The sequence below is a fragment of the Bos indicus genome, chromosome 3, assembly GCF_029378745.1.
Source record: "Bos indicus isolate NIAB-ARS_2022 breed Sahiwal x Tharparkar chromosome 3, NIAB-ARS_B.indTharparkar_mat_pri_1.0, whole genome shotgun sequence".
NCBI lineage: Eukaryota > Metazoa > Chordata > Mammalia > Artiodactyla > Bovidae > Bos > Bos indicus.
The window spans coordinates 84,646,365-84,660,471 of NC_091762.1; the positions used below are offsets into that span (position 1 = coordinate 84,646,365).

General features: G+C 38.1%; 1 protein-coding gene across 3 annotated transcripts in view; it reads right to left on the bottom strand.

Moving 5' to 3' along the window:
• The window catches only part of NFIA (nuclear factor I A), a 399,012-nt gene that overhangs the window by 191,341 nt on the left and 193,564 nt on the right, over positions 1–14,107 (bottom strand). For all 3 annotated transcript variants that reach the window (XM_070780237.1, XM_070780242.1, XM_070780228.1), the window contains exon 3: positions 7,665–7,730. In XM_070780237.1, coding sequence (XP_070636338.1) covers positions 7,665–7,730 — 66 coding nt within the window. The remainder of the gene's footprint in view (positions 1–7,664; positions 7,731–14,107) is intronic.

Below are 14,107 nucleotides of genomic sequence, written 5' to 3' on the forward strand. Positions count from 1 at the left end.
ATTTGGCTTCTATTTGTTCATCTCTTGAGTTTACAAATTCAGCTTGCTGAGAAGCTCTCTGGTTGCAAAATACCTACAGAGATCTAAGAAAACACTGACTTTCCTTCATGGAGAGATTGTTGGAAATCTATTCCTGTTTTGCTAGGATTCACCACCACATCCTTTATACTTTTCTCTTTGGATTCGCCATATGATGCCTGTGGCTAAGGCATATGAGACTCCCCTGTTCACTTTGGGTTAAAATCAACCAAGTATAGAACTTAACAATTGAGAAGGGGCAGAGTAATCCGCTGTAAATACTACCCCTCCCCCCACCTCGATTTGCGATTTGCACTATCCCAGTAGATTTCCTTAACAAGGCAATGCCAAGGGAACAGAGTTGCCTGGAGCTGAGTGAAACCTGAAGAAGAGAAAAAGAATGAGGAAGCTGGAGAGGGAAAAGGTGCCAAAAGTCCTTGTGGCCACATGAATTTTTCTAGCAGACAACTAATCAATCTGGATTAGCGGCTCCAAATCCCCAAATAAATTATTTATATTGCATTCAGTTTACTAATATGATCCACAAATGGATAATTCTTTCCCCAAAATGATATACAGGATTTAAATCAACAAATTCACCCTCAAGTGTCAAATCAGACCCTATTGTGTGTGGCAAAGAGAGCTTATACACTATTCCTGACCCAAACTAGCCTCCCTGATAATTCACCATGTGGATTTTTCAGTGACAGAGAGAGGTACATGAAAGCGACCATTGGGAGTGCACTGCAGGTCCTTCTGAGAAGATCTGCCAAAGGTTCTATCAGGGCCTGTCCAGGGAAAAACCCAGGGAGCAGAGAGCAGTGCAGATGGCGCCACCACTGACCACCGGGCGCACCATCCTCCACAGCTTCTCCACGTCACTGTGATTTGATGGCGGCCCCTCATTTGATTTCTTTTCTGAGCCCAATTCAAATATGAACAGCATTGCTTCCGGTTTTGAGAATCGAGATCTATGGATATATTTACACAATCCCATATAAATTATAGACAAACACTTAAAATCACTTTTCTATTTGATGTTTCTATTCTGTTACATCCAAACGGTTGTTTCTCCTGGACCACGAGTCATGGACACAGAACAAATTTGAGGAACAGAAAGACACCCCTTTATGTCTTCTCTCCTCTATACAGTTTGTGCGTGAGGGACTGGTTGGGGGAACGGGGTTGCGGGGGGTGGGGGTAGGGAGGGCTGTGTCTGGAAGAGACCACCCAGCCAGTCCTTTTCAGAATTTGGAAATCAGGGGAATAGGAGTCTAATCCATTCCTTATTTTGGCTACTAGCCAACCACTTGAAGTCTGTTCACCTAGTTAACCTGTATATGTAGATAATAAAATACCCTTAATGTGAGAAGTAAACGACTTTTTTAAAATGACAAATTTCCTCCGCCTCTTTTCAGTTGAAAAGGCTCTTTTACTACCCTGGATCCTGTGGTAAATAAAGCTTGGAGTACTCTATACTGTGTTAAGCCTGTAGGGGAAGCCTCCAGTCTCACCTGGTACCTCATCTTTCCAAATGCAAGATTCAAGAATTTACTTTGTTTGGAGGCATTTCTAAAGAGCCCCTGCAAACCATGATGGATCACATTTGCTAACAATATTTAAGAAAGCACAATTCACCTGGCCTCAGACTGACATTTTAGATTAAACCAAATTCTAGTTCCCCAGTCTCTAAAACAAGATAGACTAGCTCCATCTCATTGCTGAAAATTCATCAGTCAGAATTTAATTACACAGATCTGGAAACCAAAAGGCATTTAGGTTTTAATGTTTCCCTGAGTTGGGACCTTTACAATATTTAGAATATTGATCATTACTGTTATTGCTGCTATTTTGGTGGTCACTCTACTGTGTCTGTCCCTGCAGGGTTTTTGGAAAGAACACTGTTGAGAATAACTGTTGCTAGGTAATTGTAAAAGAAAGTCATGCAAATTATGAAATATTGACAAGCTTTATTTACAAGTCAATGGTGCTAGAGTGCTCCTGCTTTCCCAATAAAATGTTAACTGTTCAGCTGTGCACTGCCTTCAAAATTCCTAAAATGACACAACTAAAATGACCAATAATCAAAATAGTTCCTGAAACAGCAGTCCATTCAGTAGCAAGAAACAATTCTTAACATTTAGAATTACGAATTTTATTTTACCTTCCAACTATGTACTAATATTATATATCATACTGCAATATATCTCCCATATATTTGAGGAAGTAATGAGAAAAAAATGAAAGTGGAAGGCCTGAACTTTGTAATGAAAATATTATCAGATAAAAGAATGTTTGTCCAAAAAAGAAATATAAATTTATATTTCTTAGCTCACCACCAAGTTACAGAGTTAATCCTGCATACAAATCTTAAGTCAGGAAGTCAATATCCTTGGAAGTTATTTCGTAAGTACTGAAATAATCAAAATACAGAAATGAGTTACTAATGAAAGTGAAAGTGAAGTCGCTCAGTGGTGTTCGATTCTTTGGGACTCCATGGACGGTAGCCTACCAGGCTCCACCGCCCATGGGATTTTCCAGGTAAGAATACTGGAGTCGGGTGCCATTTCCTTCTCCAGGGGATCTTCCCGACCCAGGGATCGAACGCAGGTCCCCTGCATTGCAGACAGATGCTTTACCGTCTGAGCCACCAGGGAAGCCCACCAATGAAATACTAACAGTTGAGATTCCCTGTTCATCTAGCAACACTTAGCAACAATACCTAGTTTGGTGATACAAGATAGGAAGGACATAAACAAAGATGCTGAACATGAACACGAGATCCAACCAATACTCCAGGGTGATTTTTGAACTGGCAGATAGAGCTGGAAATTTTCAAAATCTGAGGCAAACATCATGATTAATGGCTTTCCACTGATGGCAAGTGGCCCACCTGAGAGTTGATGCCACCAACACACATGCAACTACCAGGTAGATAAGGAAGAGCCAACATGATTAAACCTAAAGAAAATTATCTAAATACCAACTCTGATTTCCTGCTATAAATATCACATTTTTAAAACCACTAAGATGAGATTATTATTATTTTAGCAGCTTGTACAAGTGATGAGAGATAGTAAACAGGAAAAACAAACTCCAATCAAATACATGTGACACAGCTTTTCTTCTTCTGGCACAGGAACTGTATGTGGTCTTCTCTGGTTTTAGTTAAGGGTGCGTGCACAGGGAGTCCCCACTGGGGGTGTGCTTTCAGAGTGCCAGGGCTGGACGACGCTCTTCCCTCAGTCACTGCCTCAGTGTGGCCCCACGGAAGTGTGCCTGGAATTAAGCAGGAGGGCTATCACATGAGCCTCTCCCTCATCAATGCATGACCTGATGCCACACAGAACGCAAGCTATGGAGGACTGTTCACAGGCCCTGTAAATACCGAGGAAGCACTGCAAGTATTCTGTGCCACAGATACTCTTTTTAACAGTAGCCAAAGTACCTCCTGGGAATTCACAAAGGTGGTATGAGTAGATCTTCTAAGTCACAGTCTAACAGATAAGGCTTTAAACCTTCAGGAGCTCTTGAAAAACCAGAAAGGGGATTTCTGTAACATGCAAAAGGATTAAATGAATGATAACAGTTAGGCTGAAAACTTGGTCAGATTCCATTCTTTATGGTCATCAACTATAAACGAACAGGATGGTATTTCATATCTTTGATCACACCTGCTCATTAGGGTGGGGTGAGGGTGGAGTTACAACTTGATCTACTCTGTCCATTAGAATAGCCCCGAGCTTTGGCTTCCCAGCACTATTAGTCATATCTGTGTATGTATGTCCGTTTGTCATACATGTACAACTATACAACTTTTCCCCACAACCAAATTACATTTCAACTTCTTCAGGGTTTTTATTTTTTCTTAAAAACCTCTTGGTAAATCAACAGTGAGCAAATACTCAAAAACTATGTACCACTACAGAACTTTCCCCCATTCTCAAATTAGATTTTCAACTTCTCCAGGGTTTTTTTTTTTTTTTTTTTTTCCCTTGATAAATCAATAACAAGCAAATACTCAAAAACTATTTGGGGACAATGACAGTTTATTTGTCTACCTATTAATTTTAATAAATACTAGGTATGTGTCATGTTCAAAGCATCCGAAATTGGTCATGAATTCCGTCCATCAACAGCTTATAGTTTTTAATAAGTGAGATTCTATTTGGTTTGTGCCAAGGAAAAATTCAGCCCAAATTGAAGACATCTAAGTGAAGTCCCTTCTTTCTAGAATAACCTTCTTGGGCATTCATTCTGAAGGCCCTAGCAATTCTGCATCACTTCTGTAGTTCTCAGCTCCTGAGAGGGAAACAGAATGTGAAGAATAGAACTAAACAACAAAATAGATATGCCACTATAGGGATTATGGACAGGTTTAAGAGACTTAAACCTGACATTTCAGAACAGGGTAGGTATCTACAGAAGATGTCTCTATAGAGTCTTGGTTTATTGCTGACACTCTTCCTCTTTCTACTCCAAGTCTCCCAGCTTGTTTCCTTTTGAATATGTGTATCTCATTACAGATCTGAGCTTTAGCTGGCGAGTCCTGATGGTTATCTTTGAGTGCTTACTATGAACCCACATTATGCTGTTTCACAGGCATATTCTCATTTTGTTACTCAGGAGTTAGGGTCTTTTAGTGTTCCTATTTTACTGATAAGAAGACTGAGATTGGGGCGACACCTTACTCAAAGTCCCCCAGCCTTCGTTTCATTTGAACTCAGGCCTGTTTGACTCTAGAGGTGGAGTTCTGAATCATTACATTATACCAGTGTTGAGTTTCAGTGATTCTGACATTTTATCTCTGGGTTTCAGATAATTCCTTCAAAATTCCCATGTAATACTCTAATTGGACAAAGATTTGTTTTCTTTTACAGTTGAGTCTTAAGGGAGTACAAGAAAAGAAAGCAAAAATTCTGTAGAAATAAAGAGACTAGTTGGGCAGGGAAGAAACAGCTGCATCCACTTTAGGTAAAGTTACATGGCCTAGTTTATGGTTTTGGATGAAACAGCATGTTACCATTTGTCTATTCATTCTCCATGGTTTACTAGGAAAATACCATTCGTTTCCCATTACCTTTCTCTTCAAGAGCTAGGATAAAAAGAATACTATTTCCCCTCGAATATATACATAAAGAAGGAATAATGAGTTCCCACTTTATTTGAAGATCAGAGTCTGTCACTTCTTCATCCACCAAGATTTCAAAAGTCCTTTAAGAGTTTTGTTGATACATTTATGAGTGTTCTCTTCTTAAAAATGAAACAAACAAACAAACAAAAACCTTTCAGGAACTCATCTTCCATAATCTGGGGTAATGAAATGAAAGAAGACTTGATCAAAGCAGCCCCAGAAAGTCATCTAATGCATGTAAATACCTAGTCCAGAAATCTTCATTTATTTTCCTTCAGGGATTATACATTTAAAAAAGAGGGAAAAAATAATTTTTTCCTCAAATAACTTTATCTGAGATTGACAAAAGGCAGAAAGAGGAAACCCAAGAGGCTGGTGTTCCTCTAGTCTGAACTCCAGTTGGAACTGTCTAAGATGAAGCAACATCTCTTTCTCTGAAATAAATAGAAATTTGAAACACAGGAATTTATTATTTTCTCTCCTGGATATTACCACTTTCTTTCTTTGAACTCACATGATCCTTCCCAAATGGTCCTGTGAACCCTGAGGTGGCACCAAGTGATCTGCGGTTAACAATGAACTTGGCTAGTCTCTCCTCGTCTTTGGCCGAAAAATTCGGGCTCAATCCTGGTTGCTTTTTGGAATGGGAAATGCACAATATCGGTATTACAGCAGCTCCAGAAAGGCATGCCAGGCCTCTCATGCTCTCAATTTATATTTGCATGTGAACAGCTTGCCGGCCATTTTATGAAGACAGATGAACCGCAGGCCTGCGAGAGGGGCAGCCAGACCCAAACACGAGCGCCACACACCCCAGCAGCCCACCAGTTCTCAACAGTGAAAATAAAACGAGTACCTCTGGACACAACTTCAAGCCGATTATACATAAATATATTATATGTAAAAAAGAGACATATAAGCATCACCTATAAGTCAAGCGGGAAATAAAGAGTGAAACTAGTCTATAAATATCACTCTTTAAAATGTCAACAAAAAATAAGATGTAGCTGTTTATGACACTGAAAACAAGCCTTCAGAGGTCTCTTTCTCTCTCTCTTTTTTAATGCCTGCTGTGAAAAGACAACTTTGATACGTAAAATACCACCAAAATACCAGGATGAGGAGAGGAATAGCAAGACAGTGCATATTTAATATGGGAGCCCAGCAACAATGTAGAGAATTTCTGAGGCTTGGGAAATGAACAAATCCTGACAAATCAGTGATAGGCTATTCAAAGTGATAAAATCAATCCTCCACCCCACAACACTGACATAATTCAGTTTACTTATCTATTCCAAAAGATTGGGTGGAGATCAAAACAGAAAAATAGAACAACAAAAATAAGACAGTCAGGAGGAATGAGGTCATTTTAAGTAAGTGAAAAAGTATGGCTGGATTATACTAACTAGAAAAATAATACAAGGAATACTGAACAACAGCCAACTTTTATTTAGTGTAAAGTCCTATGAAAGATACTATTGTGAGCATGTTATATATATTATCTTATTTAATTCTTCAACATGTCAGTAATATTATTACTGTACCACTTCAAAGAAGAAATAAATCAGTACTCTGTGAGGGTAAATAACCTATTCAAAATTACAAAGGAAAGAAAGAACAGAGGTAGAATTTAAACACAGGTCTGACACCACCGCCTGAGCTTTTAGCCACGGTGCCATATTCCCTCCAAAGGTCCTTCATGGTCAAGTCACCATTAGAGGCTTCAGCTCTTTCATCAAGGAACAGCACTATGGAATTTTATGAGATTATATCCATGAAAGTGGGAAATACAGTGTTTAGCATGTGATGAGTACCACTAGGTCACTCCTCAGTTTTTACTGAAACTGATGGTTTTACTCAAATTCTAACCAATGATAACTGTTTTCATCCTTGGAGCATATATACTACACACTTAGTATTTTAGTGGATACTATTATATTCATATATAAAGTGTGTATTCTAGGTAATCAAGTTCCTGCAATACACAGCTTATACATTTATACAATTGACACATTGTATACTGTCATGTACCCTTACTGTTTTAGACAACTTAAAGTGAAAATCTTTCAAAGGCAGACATCATTTTCTCACAGTAATTATTTAGCAGAAGCAAAAATCTTCCAAAAGGCCTCAAAAATACTTGTTAGTCAATAAACTTAAATCATCGTGAAGAAGATCATGCGTCACTTGCCACATTAAAAGGAACTGAAATAAAAAGGCATTGGCTCCTCACTTATGCTGTAAATGACACTGATCAGGTAAATCAACCCTGCCTCAAACAGTAACCAACTTTCTTGGGAATGAAGGTTCTTAAGAGTACCCTGATAGAGTTTGTGGCTGAGGGGAAGGGTTTGGGGCTGTTAGAGTGACCCAGAAAATTCCTTAAGTTCTCAAAGACTGTTCCTACTGTGTGGGCCACCCACTCAGGCAGACCTTGAAATCCTCCTACTTGGTTGGCTGCTGGCTACCATGGACTCTCAGAACAGCAACCAGAGTCCCAAACTAAACTTACCATTTTCTGGCTGGTCCTTAATGTCAGCATCACTTGGCTGGCTGGGACTTTCAGATTGACTTGAATCTGAAAAACATAAAAATACGGCCAAAAATTACAGGGTCTGTGAAAGAAAAGTGGATCAGAGGTGGCAGACTTTCTCAAAAGGTTCAGCCCGTAAACCAGGAGTGAGAACATTACAGAGGTGACGTGATGATCAAAAAAGGAAGAAAGAAAAGACAGGGGGAGAAGGGCGGCAGCCGCAGCAGCCCATGCCTTCAGAGAGGACTCTCGGTTCTGTTTACACCTCCGGCAGCACTTGGCTTGCACCAGATCATAACTTAAAACTCTTCAGAAACCATCCTCCTACACAGAGACCCTTTCCAAACTGCTCTTCTCCATTATTTATACACTAGAGTCTGATAAAGACTTCATCCTTCATTACACACATCTGAAGCTTGATTCAGAACATAATAAAGTGTCAAAACATATTTTGAAGCTGGTATATAAAAGCAACCCAAACAACAGAAACAAGTTCTGTTGATATTTAGCTCTGTATTACAGCAACAGACTATGCAGGCTAACACCATTAAATACTAGAATCCTAATACTCCAGCGCCTTTACTTAAAATAACAGGATCACTCAAAGACATCTTTCTAAAAGGTACACATCTCCCCCCACTTTATGAGTTTTCTTTTCCTTTTGTACCGATGCATCTGGGAGATCCTAAAGGGCTTGTGAGCAAAAACAGGTTCTTGCACACCTTTATTGAATCGCATCTATTTTTTATTTTACTGATAAAAATACAACCATTTTTAAACTAAAAATTTAATCCAATCAATTTAACTTCTAAATGAGACCATTTAAAATAAAGTAACATTTAATTTTAAGATGAGCTAAACAAGTTAGACCAAAAACTTTCACAGAATTAGAAGTAAGCATACTTATGATACATTTTCTTGGGGAAAGAAAAAAAAAGTCAGGCAAACTATTTCAAGTAGAGAGTTTTTTATGTAAAGCATTTTTCTGAGACTTGAAACAGTATATAACATTCTCGAAAAACAAACCAAAAATTTTCTAGAAAAATCTCTGTATCTATGGAAAGCCTGGATCTGCACTTTACCTTGACTTCACAGGGTTAGAACGGGCTATCTGGAATCTGACCACATTTTAGCAAGAAGTTCAATGCAAGATCAAAAGGTCATGACACTTGACTGTGATTAAATTGAAAATATTACTTCTATTTAACCAATAGAGTTACAGCTTTAGCATTCTCTTTCTTGGAGATACTGCACAGAGAAGCAGTGCGACTAGCGACCCTAGGTCGAGAAGCACTGATTTATTACTGTAAGAAAGACTCCCTGCTTTTAGGCAAATGAAGATTTTAATTATTGGAAAGTACTTTTTTTTAAACGTCTACTTAAAAACTTTTCGATGCGCTTAACCTGGTGCATAGAGCAAAAATTCTAGATTGATTCAAAGGTTCAAATGTGAAAATCTGAATTTTTATTTAAGTCTGGCAAAGTGATAGCTTTTTATCATAATGTAACAATAGCCACAGTGAAGACACACACCAAAAGTATTACAGTATTTCTCAAAAAACTTTAGAGAAATTCTTCAGAATGAACCACAGAGTTAAATACAAAGTCTGCACTGAAAATTGGAATATAAATTTATATGCGATCACATTTGAAATTTTAACTCAATTAATATTACATTTATAGCAAGTGATTTTAAAATATGGCATGATTACCTTCTCTTTTTCTAAGGGAGTATTCTGTAACTTTGCAATTAAAAATTATAAATTAAACATTCTTATAAGCAATTCAACATGTTTTAGGAGAAAGGCATACCTTCATTATTTGTGTACTGGAAATTTTTAAACCATTAATAGCCACAATTGAAATCAGAGAAAATATCTAAGTTTGTCTTAGGGAAAGTTAAAATTCTTCTTGATCATGTGCCAATATAGATACCTAAAATTTTGCCAAACAGAACATTGTCTTTGGAATAAGACTAGTAAACTTAACTTTCTATCTGATAGCTTAGCCGATGTTCTTTTTCTTGGTGTATTAATATCTTTATGACCAATCACTTCTTTGCGAACAAAAGGAAAAATATTTTTTATCTCAATTAATTTAAATATACCATAGCCAACTACTTTTCTGAATTTTATCTATCAATATTAAGGCAAAAAAAAAATGAAAGATCCAAACAACTGTCTTAATACTAAAAGCAGACTTTTTTGCTCTTTGAAATTTTTTTTTACATTTGTCACCCTGTATTTATAGGAAGATAGCATAATTACAGAAAACATGAATAGCAACAAAAGATGGCAATAGATACGTTCAAAGAAAGTTTACAATTCCAAGCCACAGAAAAAGAAGCAAGTAAACAGCAACCGACTGAGCGGCAGGGAAACAGCTCAGAGTTGGTCTGAAAGGCGCCACAGCACTCTTGTGAAAGCTCAGCTACCAACACTGGAGGAGGCACCTAGCCAAACTGAAAACGGAATTTAATTTCCCAGTTTTATTCAAAAGCTGGGGATACTGTTCTCCACCGGAGGACTGCATACTAAAATACACCATCCTGGTAACAGACAGGAAAAGCCAAAGATCTACAAGAAAAGTTAAATGATCTTAAAACTTAATTATTTTCTACCATGGGCCATTTAATGCCATTTCTTTTTTGAACCAACAAGGAACAAAATTACCCAGTCCTGGTGCAATTCTTGCTGAGGACGGATGGGCTCTTTCTTTGGTATTACAAAAGGTCAGCGATGCTGTTATGTATGGGGCCAACCAGGTGACCAGAATTATAATTTCTACCCATACATAATTGATACAAAGGAAAGATCTCTTTCTTAAGTATTTGCATTAAAACACTATTATGAAAGCAAAAAATTAATTCAATTTTCTCTTGTGCATAGTTGGTAGAGACCTGTCAGAAGCCAAAGTAACTTCACATCTTACTTTTGGGGACAATTATCACATGGCCTTTTGATTCCCACCACCTGAAATAATTAGAGGCCAAAAAAAAAATTCACCTGCATAGAATTGGGTGCCTTTCTTGTATCTGAGTCCCCCATGGCAGCAACTTTCTCTGGTTTCCTGGTTGAAAGCCAGAAGATTTGTATATTACAATGAAGAGAATATTATTTAAAATGTGTTTAAATGATGGAGTTGGAAATGCTATTGGGAGGAAGTACATTAGGGTTATCAATTTTTCTCCCCATCCAGGGATTTGTTTTTTGTTTAAGGAACCTTAGACTTCAACCTAACCTGTAAAAGCAATTTTTCTTTTGGTTTCTAAAAAATTTATGAGCAGAAATTTAAACCTAAAATAGACATGGTTTTCATATAGGAGGCTGGATTGAGACCTCTTAATTGAACTGCTAGTCATCTATCTATGCATTTTTATGGCGCTTAGAGCTATACTGCTGGAGTACTCAGACAAAGATATTTCACTATCAATATAATCACTTGGGAAAGGAATAAAATAAATCCTAGTGCCAACACACTAGCCTGAGCTTCCATAAGCTTGTGCAGTGCAGGAACAAAATCTTGTACTGGATTTACTACTTATGCACGGGTCCAGGCCCCCTCCCCTCATTCTGCTCCCCTTCAACTTGGAACCTCAAGAGAATACTCCTCTTGGGATGGTGAAGAGTGACCAATACAGGTCAGTAGGGTAAAACTGATTGGGCAAAAATACAGACATCACTTCCATGTATTTTCTGTTCTCCAGGCAGGAAGCAAAGATGAAATGCTGTTAAATCTTCCTTGTGCCCAACCCAGAATTAAACTTTTCCTCTCTCCTCGGCCATATATTTCTTACCGTGTGACTTACACTATGCTGCACTAAGGTACTTTTCAATGATCTCACATGAGAATCAGAACTCCGTGAGAAAAGAATTCCTTTCTTATTCTAGTCTTAGGTCCAGTACCTTCTAAGAGTACCTGGCCCAGCCAAGGATTTGATAACCACAGAACTAAAAGGATGAATTTTCACTTGTTCAGCCTTCTAGGGCTGAACCACTGCCAGTGACTGAAAATACACTAAGTTTACACCTAAAAGCTGACTGGGACTTATAAAATGGAAAAGGAGGGCAGAAAAGGTCTTTATTTCTGCTTGATGTCCCCCTTCGTGGGACCTGGCAAGGGAGAGGCACATCCCTCTGGCTCATGGCTGGGAAATCTTGCACGGCATTTAGAAGTTACAGACAATCACCTCCTCTGATCCCCTGGCCGACACATGGCAAGAGGCTTCTCAGAATAATAAGAGCTGAGGACAGTGTCTGACACATGAAAGGCCCCCAGAAATGTGTGCAGGCTAAAATGATGGATGGCAGAAATAGTTCACACATTCAAAAAATCCAAAGATAAGAGAAAGCAGCCATATTCTGAGGCCCAAGGAGGACCTCAAAATCCTAACAACTGCTGTTGTGAATAGCTGATAAAAGAAGGGCAGCCATGCAGTGGTGGGGAGCACTTCCCACCCTGAAACAAACAAGTGTAATTCCTCTTCAGTCAACATGAAATCAACAAAAGTCTCCAGACCCCAAAAGTACAAATCCAGGTTCCACTGGAAAAGTAATTTTGCTTAAGTTCAAGCTCCCTACATGCATACTGATTTGGCTAAAGACGAAGCTTGAAAAGGCTTTGTTAGAGTTTTGTGTCCGGTTTTAAATCTCCCAAATTAAAAGGTGATACGAAGAAGAAATGAGAAGGCATCCAGAAACAAAAATGAGTTAGTCAAGTCAAAGAAAGAAAGTGAAAATGCCGCCAGAAAGAAATGGAGTTGTTGTTTATAGTGTGAAAAAGGAAAGGCAAAGTCGGGAATGAATCCTTTCCCCCAACAAAACGAAGCGTTAGGAATGCTTCTGGAGTAAAAGAAAATAAGGAATAGGGTGATTATATTCTGAATATAATAAACAGTTACCCTCTAGGATTGTGGCCCTGAAAGATTTTCAAAATTTAGGTAGGCTTTTTTTTTTTTTCCTTACAGAGGTTTGGAAAGATGAGTAGTTTGCAAAAGAGTCAAACCAAAGAATCCAAGATTCATTTTTTCTACATCCATGATGTTACAGAAATCTATTTCTGATTGGTAATCTAAGGCTTAGAACTACTCTATTTTGATCGTTCAGTACCATAAGACGTTTATTACAGTAAGGAAATCTAGAAAAATGGTTATAATAGATGCATTTTGCTTATCAGTCTTACAGCTGCAGTTATAAAAGAAGTGTTATTGTAACACTTTATAACCTTTAGGAATATTGTCTATTTTTTTCCAGTATCACCATGGCCTTAAAGACAGAGGTGTGAGGAAATATTTTAAAAATCTTTATTTGAGAATGTAGACTGTCACTGCACAGTTGCACATATGTATATACAATCTGCAGCTTACGAGTAAACACTGATGAATACAATACTATCCGCTAAATATAACATTATCCATCACAGTCTGGCAAAGAACAAACAGAATTTTGTAATACCATCATTAAATCTAGACCACCAAAAATCTTCAACTACCACCAGCATTTTCAGAGAATGGATATAAATCTTTTAAGCTCAGTAAACAACCAAACCAATATTTAATGGCAATTAATGTATACAACTGTGGTCCACTTAATGAAAAATGAATATACAATAACCTGTTTTTTAAAAAAAAAACAAATTATGAGATGAGTCACACCATAAAAGTTTTCTTATCTTTTAAAATGGAAATACTCCACGGTTCTTTAAATGGGAAGTCTTAACTGTATTTAAAATACAAAATTTGGCCTGTGTAACTCTCCCAGTGAGCTAGAACTGCATGTGTTATGATAATCATAGTAATCAAGGGATGCACAGCAAATCCTTCTCCACCAGAAGGGAGGTAGAGACGGGACAGAGGGAAAGCCCTCATTCCAAAAGGACCAGGCTAGTTTGCGCACGTTTGTCCCTGAATCCTCTAATCCGGATTCGGATGGAGCAGGAAGGCTGTGTTCACGCAGCAGCGACTTGGAAGGGCTCCACCAGACCACCCCAGGGGCTGCCAGCTGCTCAGGAGATTCACCCCCTCACCACTTCCGGGTATGGCATTTTCAGGGTTGGGATTAAAAGTGTTACATAATCTAGATGACTACAAATTTCCTTCTTGAAATTATTTTTTTTTAACGTCTCTTTCTGAAGAAGAATATGTGAAATATTAAATTTGCAGGAATTAGATTTTTTTGGCATTAATGCTGGTATTCTAGGCCCATCTGTTTAGTCGGGGCTGTGTATGATGATGAGACTGTTTAGGTTGAAGAGTGATTCAACTGTCTTATCACCTACTCATAAACGTGTTACTTGGCTACATGCACAGGGAGGTTGTGGAATGATACACAGTTTTAACACATTGAGAGAAAAGTACAATGGTCTCACCATTGTTGTGCTATGACACTGAGGGGGAAATCATTTCTAAGCTTTGAAAATTACAA